At 35.9% G+C, this 13,876-nt stretch overlaps 1 protein-coding gene across 5 annotated transcripts in view; it reads left to right on the top strand.

Annotated features, from left to right (window-relative positions):
* Positions 1 to 13,876, top strand: part of LOC149552143 (vacuolar protein sorting-associated protein, putative (DUF1162)) — a 336,370-nt gene that overhangs the window by 79,100 nt on the left and 243,394 nt on the right. For all 5 annotated transcript variants that reach the window (XR_016352867.1, XR_016352866.1, XM_089787620.1 and 2 more), the window contains exon 7: positions 47 to 513. Coding sequence is in view for 3 of the 5 variants with exons in the window: in XM_089787620.1 (XP_089643746.1) it covers positions 47 to 513 (467 nt within the window). In the remaining 2 variants the exon portion in view is untranslated. The remainder of the gene's footprint in view (positions 1 to 46; positions 514 to 13,876) is intronic.

Genomic DNA, 13,876 nt, shown 5'->3' with positions numbered 1-13,876 from the left:
AATGTGTTCATACTCACTGTCCAGGATTGTGGTGTTGTGTATGTAGATGGGGAACAAGGAGTTCTATTGGAGATGGACATGAAAACTACAATTGAAAGTGAAAAAATTTCATGTGACCTTTCTCGTTTAACAATAATTGGTCTACATACCCGTAAAAAGATTACAAAAGGAAAGGAAAAGGCAGACTACATTCCTCATTTTGTGTCCACTTCATTAGATACATTTTCAGATGAACAAAAATCACATAACCTTGAATTGTCTTCTTCATCTATGAGTTTGTCAGGCAGAAATGAATCAAATAGTTATAAAGAAGAATCTATCCAGGAGACACAGTCCAGAAGGGAATCCACGTCAAGAAATTATAATGACACTAGCAGAGATTGCTGTATTCTGGAGTGCATGACTGCATCACTTAGCATTACGCGTGTCTCAGTAGTAAATCACAGGGATGCGTGGGATGGTCAAGCCTCCATATCTGGTGTTAATTTAGCATTTACTACATCAGAAATTTTGGTATGTGTTTACTTCTTTAGATTCCTCGCTGGTCATGCATATTACAAGATATATGATACTGGCAGAAAGAAATGATTTTGTCATATTAGTCAGTAAATATTGAAAAGCCATTAACAAAGTAGCTTTATTTAAATGTATGAAAAGAAGCACACATTAGGAATTTCTATTGTAAATATGCATTTATCAATTTTCCCAGTACATGCAGGTTATACATATTATAGCCTATACAAACATTTTTAGTAACTAGGCTATTGTAAATATTGATTCTATTCTTCTAGTGTTGGTGTAATGCTTTGGTATAACTACATTCATTTTAGATTCTAACTAATGACATTGTTTTGGGTCAGGATGATTTTGGGTATGATTGAAAATCATAAATATATACATATTTATGGCCTCAAAATAGGTATTAAGCTCAGAATACCACATAGCATGCTCATAATATTTCAAGGAGCACATGACTGAAAATGAACTAAGATCAATGAGCTTATAGGTTGCAGGATCTCCAGAAATGAGTAAGAACAAAATGAGAAGAGAGCAGATTTATTTTACTTGCTAGGGAAGTTGGACAGCTAATTATGTTTGTGGAATTCCCATGAAGATAATGCAGCAAAAGAAATTCAAACCAGCATTAAAGAAGATAGGAATTTTACAAATTTGCCCCCACAAAATAACCAAAATATTGGAGACGGGATGAGTTCAGCTTTTGTTAAAGGTATGGGATTTACAAATCTCTATGTTGGTGATTTTGAGGTTGTAATTAACATGCATTCTACTGAGGATAAATATTACTCAATGTGAGAGCATTTTGGACTCTCAAAATCACGAGAAATTGTTTGAAAATGATGATTTAAGAACAACCTTATCCTTGTAGACAAATCAAGGCCTACGATGACATCCTTATGAGAGGTGATGGATCATGTGTTCTTTAGGATAGCAATTCACTTATACATGATAGTGACTTGGAGGAGCAATCAAAAACGAATTTCAGGATGATGGTGATTTGGACTACCAACTAGAAAATGCACGCCGAAACGACAGTGATTCTTTGAATAATCAGCTGAAGGTTAACAATGATATGGTTGTCGAAGCTTTAGTACATCATGATGACACTCAAGTTTATTGAGGATCTCTACATGAAGGCTCAAATGGAAAAGAAGAAAAGGGGACAGTTGACAGGAGGATCACCCGAGAGACCACGAAGTAGAGAAGGAGTCTGTGGAGGAGTTTCCACTCTTCAATTTAGGTTCCTAAATTTTAGGGCAAATTCCTAAAATGTAGGAGAAATTGCCAGTTATCCTGCAGATGTTCAGTTAGCAACAGAGCTCATAGCACTTCCAATCTTGGCCCTAGATCTCACTTTATTATCAATTTATTAAAATGATAATAAAGTGATATTATAATTACTGTATGAAAAGAATGTTTTAAAAATTTCTTGGTCCTCTTTTCTAGGTGAATAGCATATAATGTTATAATAAAAGGGGGACACTTAAAATAATGATGATTTCCCCCTCGTGGTTGGAGTTTCATAAAGATGCATACATAAAATAAAATAATTTAATTATTAAAAGAGGCAAAGGGAACCCTAATTTTAAATTAGGGTTGGGGCTGAATATAAAAGCGATATTGGCTCTCATTTTGAGCATCCAAAATTGAGGATTTTTGCCTACATTTTGTGGAGAGCTTTATGTTGGGGTTTCTCAGTGATTGAGGGATCCAGGGACTAAAATCCTTGAACCCTACCAACTTGAATGTTCCTCCAGCGCTGGTGAAGTTAGAATTGGCTGTAGTTTAAGTAATTTGCAGTTGGATATTGCATTTCCTGAGAAATTCATTGTGGTTTGATTTGAAGGAAGGACTGCTGCTGCAATTTGGCATTATGGTGCAGATATGATCAAGTTTCAGCATTTTGGTGTTGTCAGACAATTCTTTCCCTAGCCGTCCATCAGCCAGGATACTGAGGGAGGCAAATTAAAGGAAGATTTGAGGAAAATATGAGATGTTTCAACCTGTACGGGTCAGATTAGGCATTTTGAGTGAAAGACAGAGGAACTGTAATCACTTTCCTGTCACTGCAAAAGCTGTACAGCCTTCCCACACCTGCTGACGTTACCTGTGACTAAGTCTGTAGCAGATTTCAGTCATCCTGAAGCCTGGAATTAATCAGAATCAGATCACAGGAGTGTTAGAAGCCTTGACCACTCAACACTTTATATTTTGTTTCTTCTAATGCTTGGTATGGTTGGGTATTATTCTGAAGAAATGAATTAAATTAGCAATTCTATCATTTTCAGCGTTGATTTCAGTTTGAGCATGGTATTATTAGCTTCCAAAAAATGTTCTCAGCATTGCTTAGAAATTGCATTTAGTATATCACTCAATCAAGAAAGTACAAAGGAATTGAAAACAACACATAAAGTCCAAAAGGTCAGAACTTTGAAAAAACCAAACAAGTTACAACTTGCTGGCCAAAATGAGTATATTAAACAAATTCAGTGTAACTCAGATATTCCAGTCAAACCCCTAGTTGGCATCTTTCAGGCACGCACGCACGCACACACTGAAAATGTCTATATATCTCTGCAGTACCGAAATCCACCCCCAATTTCTTTTTGCTGAATCCCAGAATCCAAATCCAAATCTGAACCAGAACCAGAATCGGCTACTTATGATTTCAGAAATCCAGATCAAGTCCTCATCTAAATAGGTGTTCAAACATTTACATTTTGGTTTGGCCCCTCCTCTCCTTATGGTGAGTCCTCTCTAGGCAAAAGGTAGGCTAGAAAGGGTTGAGTGCTGATCCAATTGGAGTTCTGCTATTATATTGGCAATCTCCAGCTTCATTTTGATCTGAATTAGTCTCTTCTTGTATATTATTTTGTGCAGATCCCTTGTGGTTGTTAGTTTTAGCCATGTTCTATGTCATTTGGTTGTATTACTCTTATCGGGAGCTCACCTTTGTCTTTGTAGTTCTACAGCTTACCATAACATTGAATAGTTCTAAAAGAAAAGTTTACAAACTAATGGAATATGGAAAGTTCTGTTATAGAAGTCAGATATAATTCAAATATGAAAGGTGGCCAAATATTGATCAGAATGGTGGATGACTGGAAGACAGGGAAACTAAAGATGATCTTATGATTTGTGATCCTATTCCAGATGCTTGTTTGGATGACATTATTCTTATTGGTGATCTTGTATGGAACATTTATCTTAGAGATCACAAGCTCCTCCCCAGCCTATTATTGCTCCGATCCTAGTGGATGCTAATGAATATAAATTAATATATAGTTCTTTGATGGTGTTACAATGTTCCTGGTTGCGGTAATGTTTACAGTTTTTGAGCCTTCTTTTTTTTGCCTATATGGCTCATATTATGTTAGCTGTACTCTTTGTTGACTATGGCATAATATTAAGAAAACTCCACACAATTTTATTTGTTTGTGAAAATTGCGTATGGAAGGGCACATGTGTATGTACATTATCTCTTAATGATCCAACAGCTGCTTATGTACCCTTTTTAAGTGTTCCTCTAGAATCCCAAGTCAACATTATCAACTTATTGGTAGTTCATCTCAAGTCCTTGCCTGTACTGCAAAATCATTTTTAACCACAATATAGTTTGCTTGCAAATTTTGACAGAGAATTGCTTTTTCTGCTGTTCAACTGAATTGGATATTATATTTGTTTATTTGTACATGTTGTCTAAGTTGTTGGTCCTAGTTCAGATTCGAGATTTGGGTTTGAAATTTGTTCAAAGTTTTTTGGAGTGGGTTTGGGTTTGTTTTGGGTATGTCCATACAAAACATATGCTTTTTATTTTATATTTTACACACACACACACACCAACAATTTAGTTCATACACCAGTATGCTAATAGTAAAGCATCATAGAAAAATACACGACCATATCAATGTTATAGTTAAAAAATAATAATGTCAACATTAACAATCAGCCATCATTGATCAAATATCATAAGCATATCATCATCCTTCCGCCGTAATTGGAAGGAGAAATAGTGCCATTGGCATTAGTACTAGCAATCTTAGCCTTAGGAGAAGCCTCACTATCACTAGGTAGCTCATGATGATGATCATCAATGATCATCAATTACAAGAGCAATAATGTGGGCTATCTAATCATCCAACTCTGCATGTGTTGGCTCAACGTTTCAATGCTTTGCCTCCCCTTTTTGGTAGGTATTGTCTTTGTGTGTTTGAGGACTCAAGTTTGAATGCACATAGACCAAGTCTTTTACCTTCTTGAAGTGTAATCTATTTCTTTTTATGTATTATGTGCTCCAGTTCCTCTTGGATGATGATGAACTAGTAACCTATCAAGATTTTCAATTTTGAAATTAAAGAGTTGATAGTTTTGAATATTTTTCTAATATAATTCACTATTGATCAGCAAGAATCTTAAGAGTTGAGAACTTTCTTGTGTAAAAACTTTGATGGCAACGGGTTGTAGGTGCTAGTATATCTCTCCGTGGAAGTACCACCATTTATGAGCATCAACATTATTCTTGTCTTTAAGAGCATCAAGGGCACAATCATTAGTGCCTATGAAACTTGTGATTCTAGACCCCATTGTAGGCCATATGAGATTGTAAACGAGTCTACGAAGGGCTTCCTTGTACTCGTGACCAGCTTCAGATCTCTATATGGGGCAATTCTAGTGATACTTGCATAAAGAACTGATTGACCGTAGTGCCTAGGGCTTAATGCAAAGACGAGGAGATGCAAAGGGGTAGTCATTTTGTTCCATCTCTTCACCATTGCTTTCTTTTGCTCCTTGAAGAACGTTTCTTCAAGATCTTGTTGTTTCATTTATGATCATTTTTAATATCCTCAATTATGGAGTCTATGGCATCATATACCTCACCCAAGCAAGTCCTATCAATGTCAATGTATTGGATCATGCTCAATTTAGGCTCAATGTATCTCAAAAAGCACTTAGCATGATCCCACCAAGAGTCATCTAGTATTATCTCTTTCATGGAAGCTACCCTTGAACTACTAGATTTCCTCTATATGCTTCAATTAGCACAGGTTACCATTTTAGACAATGCCTTTTTAACCTTCACAAGGCATTTTAGACCAATAGAATTGAGGGCAAAATGGGTCTCAACAACCACTTCAAAATCAAAACAATAATAAATTAAAATCAGAATCAAAATTGAAAACATAGAAAGTTTAGTAAACTAAAGTCTAGAACACATTTAAATTTTAAATAAATTAACTTACCTTCAAGAGCTCCAATCTCGAAAATTGTTTAAATATGGCTTGCAACATATGGTGGTTCATAATGAACATTTGGATGTCTTGGGCATCTCATACATCTGTTTGATTCACTTAGTTTTCTTGCCAACTTTTTCGTAACATTAGGTTGTGTATTGTCTCAAATTGGAAGCACTTAAATTTAATGATGGTTTAACACCTATTTAATGTGAGATCATCATCTCCTTGGATCTCTCCTCCTTTCTTCCCCTTTCTTCTCATTTCTCCTAGGTGAAATGGTTAAGACCTAATTGATCATATTTAAAACTCGTATTTTCATGGCCTAAAGGTCGAGGTAGGATCTAACAACCTAGATCTTGCCTTTCCTTCATCTAATCACTCAGAATCTGTTTCCTGCATTATAGCGACTATATCTTGAGTTTTGCACTTGATTTCCAAGAGCTGAGACCTGTTTTGGGACCTTGAAGGTTTTGGGCCCTAGTTTGTAAGGATGTAGTGCATCCCTAATAGGCTAGTTAGATATGTAGTGCATCACTGCCTGGGCCCTATTTTGGGTCCGCTTCTTAGGTCTTGTGTCCGGATTGTTCCGAAGTGTTGACTTTTAGGTGGATTGTCATGTGGGAGAAAGTTAATTCCAAGCCCTTTATAAACCCATCCATTTGCTCCATTTGCATCCATCATTCATATGTTCAAGTACACGCAAGCATTCATGCGCACTAGCATTCAAATTCTCAAGCATTCTTGAAGAAAATTCTTCCATCGAAGATCAATGATTCAAGTATACAATTAATTGAAGGAGTTATTATTCAAGGCCCTTTCTTGTATCTTCTTCATCCAGTCATTTGTAGTCTTGATCCAATCCAATTGGTAAAGAGAACTCATTAGATTCGATTCGAGAGATCCTACTATTGTAAGGTGAATTCGTACATTTACATTTTTTTTTAATGATTCAATCAGTTCAATTCAAGGTTAATTCCTAAACTGGGGTTTGACCAAGGCAAACCCCCCAATGAACAAATAAAACCCTTTTTATTGTAGGTTTCAAATCTTGGATTGGCAAATATATTGCAGATTCAGACACCCTTTTCATCATTTGTCAGAAATGCGAAAGATTTGGGATCGGACACAGTTGATTAGGGATGTAGTGCTCCGTTGCTTCCAGAGAAAGTTGAGCTTGTGCACAGAAGTTGACCTTGCCTGATGGCCGGATGATTTCTGGGTTTTGCAGATTTCAGTTTTTAAGCGTAGTTTCAATATTATTTGTTAGTTTGGAACAACACAACAAGCATAAAGTCAGATCCAAAGGCGAGTTATCTAATTGCCTTTGTCATTTCAGCATATCTACTTGTTACATTTACATTTCTTATCCTAGCTCTCATTATAATTAAGGTTTTTTAAGGGCTATTGCATCTTTTTCCTTATTCTACTCATTAGGATCCAGCTTGCATGAGTGCTCCTTTATCACTTGCCTAGTAGTAATCTTTCTAGATCTAGTCTTTTAGAATTGAGATTGAAAGGATCAATTTCCTTTATTCCTTCTTTGAGTTATAATGTGTGGTAATGTGATAAATCTAGGTTTACTCTCCTTGATTCACATTTCCCCCTTAACATCTTTGGTGAACTTGACTTTCGACATTTTCTCTTTTGATTTTTGAGTTAGATTCCTTCATTTTGTTGTGTCTTCACCATCTTTGGTGAACCCAACTTCTTTTCCCCTTCTTTTGATTTTAGATGTAGATCCTTGTATGCCATTGTGTTATCTACTGTGATCTATCTTTAAATGCTATATATTTACTTTGATATGATTATTGTTATATCCTTGTATGCCATTATGTTATCTCTTGTGATCTATCTTTGCATGTTGTATATTTACTTTCATAAGATTATATTGCATTCATTGTGATTTAGTTCATATCATAAGGTTAGATTCCTTTTGTGTCTTCTTGCCTTGTTTAGTGTATGATCTTTATTAACTTAAGCCCTACTTATAGTATTCTTGTTAGGAGAAGTCGTAGGCTCAAGGCTTCCTTTGATCCAAAATCTTCTTCTCCTTTCTTTAGGGACCTTAGTGATCCTTTGGTTTCTCATGATCGTAATCCTTCTATGGAGCATGACTCTTCGCATTCATTCTCATGATGAGGATGAGGCTTTAAGGGTTCCTTCGGAACAAGTTCATAAGCTTTATATTGAGATTGATAAAAGGCATGATTGGCTTCTTCAAGAGAATCACAATACTGATACTATTGCTGCTTTTGATGCTCTTAAGAAAGTGATCCGTAATGACAAGCATGGTGTTCATCTTTTGCGTGGTCTTACTTACCTTGTCTATTCTCATGTTAAGCCTTTGGCTCAAACCGCATATGAAATAGGGATGGCTCCGCATGTCACTACTATTGAACCTGCCTTGCCTATTTCTGCACCAATCTCTAGCATTCCTACTTCTATTCTAATGCTCATATTGGTAGTCTTCCCATTCCTTCTTTGCTTGTGAGTGCTCCACCTGCTTCATTGCCTACCTCAGAGTCTTCATACAATTGTGTCCCTACTATCCTAATACTACAATTGTGGCTCCTACTATCTCACCTGTAGCACCTTCTATCCCAGCTAATTCATACAATTCCTAGTGTGTTGAATGTATCATTGCCATCTATTACCTCTAATAATTCCGCGATCATTAACCTTGCTCAAACAGTTTCTTCCTTGCAACAACTTGTTTCCTTTAAATTAAGTGTAATGTGCCTACATGTGATATGGGTAGTCCTTTGTATTTTGACATTATTTGTACTACTGCTCCTCGACAAGCTGATATGCCTTGCCTTGATACCTATAATGGTAAGGGTGATCTTGTGACTCATCTAAAGGCTTTCCAAGTTCTATGAAGTTATTATGCTCATGACCATAGGAATTTAGCTAAGTTGTTTGCTCGCACCTTCCGTGACAAAGCTTTACAATGGTATTAGTCTTTGCAACCTTATTCTATTGATTCCTTTCACAAACTTGCTAATGCCTTCATCCATTAATTTCAAAATAATGTTGGACCTCAAGTGTCTTTGATTGATTTGATGTATTGTAAACAAGGTCCTAAAAAAAAAGTAACTAATTATATTGGTAGTTTAAAGTATTTAAATGCTCAATTTTCTTATCCTATGCCTGATATTGATATTCATCATATGTTTATTGCAAATTTACAAAAAGACATTAGAGATAAGATTCTGCTAAGGTTACTTCCTTTTCACAACTTTGTGCAATGCTTGATTATTATCAATTACAAGTGAGTTGGTTTGAGAGCACCACTCCAATGGCTCTTGTATCTGTTGATAAGAGTGATGTTGCACCTAGTCACAAAAAATTCCACAAACCTTTTAACTATGTCAAGATTAACAGATTCTACTGTCACAAATATAGTAGTTGAACAAGTAGCTACTGCATCCAGAGGTGCTGTTGCTTCTTTCTCTGTTTTTCGGCTGAATCGTAAGTTTACTCCTCTTTGTGAATCTTTGCATTCCATTATGGGAAGGTTGGTTAATGCTGATATTATTACACTCTGTTTTGTTAAACAACTTCTTCCTTCTACTACATCAAGTCCGCACTTTGATGCTAAAGCTTTTTATCAATATCATTTTCAACCTAACCATGATACTGAGGTGTGTTATACTTTGAAACATAAGATTCAAGATTTGACTGATTCTAATACTTTATCTGTTGATAGTATTGATAATGGAAATAGATTTGTGGTGCCTCCTAATCGAAATCTTCAAATCTATACTGATCCTTTACCTCAACACACTACTAAATACTATTGTTCAACCTTCTTCTTCTCCTACTTTAAATGTTGCTTTTGATACCTTGGGGGAAGAGAATGATCGTACTATTAACACTGTGAAATGTGTACCTTAACCTCCTCCATCTAAGAAGAAATTTCCATCTATCTCATGATCAATCTAAGCCTAAACCTAACCTTAGGCATCCTAGAGACCTTGCTATTTCATTTAATGATTTTGATTGTTTCAAGGCTCATGATGGTTCTCTCTAAATTATTACATAGATTGCTAAGTATCCTTCTTATGGTTGTCTTGTTGATCCTACTTTCATGGTTAATGTTATCAACGAGGAACATTTGTTTGCTAAACAAAAACATCACGATTTGTACGATTCAATTGATTTTTGGATTCAAACTTGTAATGGTTTCCTGTATCCCCCTCAAGGTTCCATTTTCTTTCCTGTTGAACTCTGTGGTAAAGTGGTGAATAGTACCTTTGTTTTCATTCCTGATTTTGGTCAATTCCAAGTAAAGCTTGGTTTACCTTGATTGACTTCAACGCAAGCCATTACTCCTATTCATCAATGTATTAGATTTCCTTATGATGGTGAGATTAAAACAATCACTCATAGTCTTTATCATCCTTCTAGGCCTAGACATTGCATTACCCTTGATTTCTTTTGGCCTTCTATTCCTACTACACCTCCTACTCGTCTTGATTACCTTTTTCAATCTTATCAAGCTCATAAATGTCAAAAGATTGCTAAGTTGAGAGTATGACTAGTAATATCTCTCATTGTCTTTTGCCTACACTTTCTACACCTATTTATTCCGATTCTTCTATTTCTAATGGTCAGCCACCTCTTGCGTCTAATGTTACTTCTAGTGTGGTTCCTCATTCTAGTTCTCAACCTGTTGTTGTTCCTTGTATTAACTCATCTAAAGATAGGAAGGAATCTATGGTTGTTGATCCTTCGTTTTCTCAACAAATTTATGCTAAGACTAAGCTTAACCAACATACTCATGAATGTGAAAAGAATTGCCAAGCTCGTGCTAAGGTTCGTACACATCCTTCTCATCAACCCATTTCTATAGAGGAAGTTAATCATACCAATGAGATAGATAAATATGATAATTGTATTTTGGATTCTATTGCTATTAACCTTGATTTGGATGATACATCAGATGATGATGAGCATAAGATTATTGATCTTGATGTTGATTTACCTAACATGCTTTCTACACAGCTTACACATACATTCAGTCTTGAGCATATTGACTCTCAAGGGAGTCCTTTCAACTTAGCTATTGTTTTGGTTGTGTTGGATGTTGCTCCTCTTGCAAGTTGTGCACCTTCTTTGCATACTAATGGTCGAGATGGGGAAGGAGGGCAATGCACTTGAGTGAGTGCTCCAGTATAGTAGCTTTTGTGTGTTTTACTATTGTGATGTACATCCCCCACATTGTGTTTGCTATATGTTTGTTTAGATTTCTTCAAAAGGTCTTTATTTCTCCGTTGGCGCAAGTTTGCAAAGGAAGCGAACTATCATATCATTCTTCTATTTTGTATCTCACTTCTTCTATATGTTGTAATATGCTATGGTGTACATGTGCTAGTGTTTGTAACTGTATACTTGTGTTGTCTACTTGGATTTGCGACATGGTAGTATTGATTCTTTTTGGTCTCCATGATGGTAGTCCAAAAAGACTCTTCTTCGTTACTCTTTCTTATATTGTGTTGTAGTTCTACTTTCTTTGGGGGATGATGTTATTTCATACTTGATATTAACATTTACATGTTATCATATGATCATACTGACCCTGAAGTTAGTAGGTCCCTTTGTGCTCTATATACATTTTTGTGCTCATTTCTCTTAATTGTCTTCTCCTGGGGGCATCTCACAGTGGAAACGTCTCTTAGTGGATGTACGTATACTTTGTTAATGCCATTATTAGCAATGACTTTAACATGGGGACATACGCTTTGCTCATTCTGCTTTCAATCATGGAGTAGTAAATACAGATTTTGGGTATGGCTTAGGGTACTTTAACTTTGGATGCTTGATATGCTTTTAGGGTAGTTTAGCTTTGGATGTTTGGTATGCTTCCTAGATTATCCCCAAATCTATGCATTGCTGCTTCATCCCTTCTTTTTGCACACATCTTATGAATCCCTTTATGGATTATGCACAATCTTAAAGAATTTATTCTCCATGTACACCTTTAATTTAGGAAGCGAGCACTCTTGACATTGGGTCACTCTCTCCTTTGCACACACATATGCTAAATCTTGTATATGGATAATGCGTACAAGCTCGCTAACTCCCACACATAGGTAATTCATCCAGTCATATATGCTAAATCCTATATATGGTTAACGCATAAGAATTCGCTAAATCTCATATATAGGTAACACATTCAAGCACAACATGGGACATTCAAGCACAACATGCTAAGTCCCATACACAGGTAACTCATTTTTTTGTTTTATTTTTTATAAGATTCACAATGAGATGTACATTTCTCATTGGAGAATTAATCACACCCTTTCTCTCTTTGCTTCTTTCAGTCTTTGATTTCTCTCTTATTATGATCTTGGAGTTCACAAAGACTTAATCCTTTGGGGGCTTGGTGGATTCTTTGTTTCCTTTATTTAGATAAGATTATCTATTGTCTTATGCTCTACTTTACCAATAGTTTTGATCAAGTCCACACTCGCTAAATTGGGGGTGAAATGTACCATCTTAAGTTGGAAGCACCTTTATTTAATGATGGTTTAGCTCTTATTTAATGTGATATCATCATATCCTTGCATCTCTCCTCCTTTCTTCCCCTTTCTTCTGATTTCTCCTAGGTGAAATTGGGGTAAAACCTAATTGATCCTCTTTAAAGCTCCTATTTTCATGGCGTAAAGCTTGAGGTAGGATCTAACCTCCTGGGTCCTCCCTTTCCTTCATCTAATCACTCAGAATCTATTTTCCACATTATAACAGCTATACCTTGAGTTTTGCACCTGATTTTTGGGATCTGAGACCTATTTCGGGACATTGAAGGAAATCCTGAAAGTTTTGGGCCCTGGTTGGTAGGTTGTCTTTGCTTGGGTTCTATTTTGGGTCCTCTTCTCAGATCCTGTGTCCGGATTGTTCCGGGGTGTTAACTTTTAGGTGGGTTGGCGTGCAAGGTAAAGTTAATTTCGATCCCTTTATAAATCCATCCATTTGGTCTATTTTGCATCCATCATTCATCTGTTCAAGTACACAAGCATTCATGCGCACTAGCATTCAAGCATTCAAGTTCTCAAGCATTCAAATCTTCAAGCAAATTCCTCCATTGAAGACCAAGGATTCAAGCATTCAAGTAATTGAAGGAGTTAATCTTCAAGATCCCTTCCATCTATTCAAGGTCCTTTGTTGCATCTTCTTCATCCATTTATCCGCATTTGTGATCCAACACAATTGGTAAAGAGAGCTCATTACATTCGATTTGACAGATCCTACTATTTTAAGGTGAATTCGTACATTTACTTTACATTTTTGCAATTCAATTATTTCAATTCAAGGCTAATTTCTAAACTTGGGTTTGACCGAGACAAACCCCCCATCAACAAATAAAACCCTTTTCATTGTAGGTTTCAGATCTTGGATTTGCGAATAGATTGCAGATTCGAATACCCTTTTTGTCATTAGTCAGAATTGCAGAATCAAGTTCGGGATTGGACATAGTTGATCAAGGACGTAGTGCTCCCATGCTTCAAGAGAAAGTTGACCTTGCACACGGAAGTTGACCTTGCTTGATCGTCAAACTATTTTTGGGTTTTGCAGATCTTAGTATTTTAGGCTTAGATTCAACGCTATTTGTTAGTTCGGAACAACTTAACAAGCATATAATTAGATCCAAAGGCGAGACTTCTAATTACCTTTGTCATTTCAACCAAAGTAACGAGAATTAGAATCGACAAGGCCGAATCGAATCGCGAATCAACCATGAATGGGAATTGAATCGGCCACGAATCAGCAAATTAAAAAACCCCTTGAAATTTAGAGATTTTAACAATTTAAAATTTATTTCATACACCCTTTATTGAATATAACTTAAACACACTATAACATCATCAAATAGAAATTAACATGCATAAACATGGAACATAAATGAGAAATCCAGCACATACTTAACTATGTTACACGTAAAATGCAAATTGTAGGTTGAAGCTAAAGTAAATAGAAATCATAGGATCATAATGTTTCGAATCATAGAATGTATGTAAGATGAAGATCCATAAGACATCAAATCATAAATGTATGTAAGAATCTAAGATGAAGATCCATGAAATGTATGTCTATCAATATCTGTAAACAAAATGGAA

This window comes from Cupressus sempervirens, chromosome 6, assembly GCF_028749045.1.
Source record: "Cupressus sempervirens isolate cs-2001-9-10 chromosome 6, ASM2874904v1, whole genome shotgun sequence".
Taxonomy (NCBI): Eukaryota; Viridiplantae; Streptophyta; class Pinopsida; order Cupressales; family Cupressaceae; genus Cupressus; species Cupressus sempervirens.
Note: the sequence above shows the minus strand (reverse complement) of the source record. Positions and strands in the feature narration are given on the sequence as shown.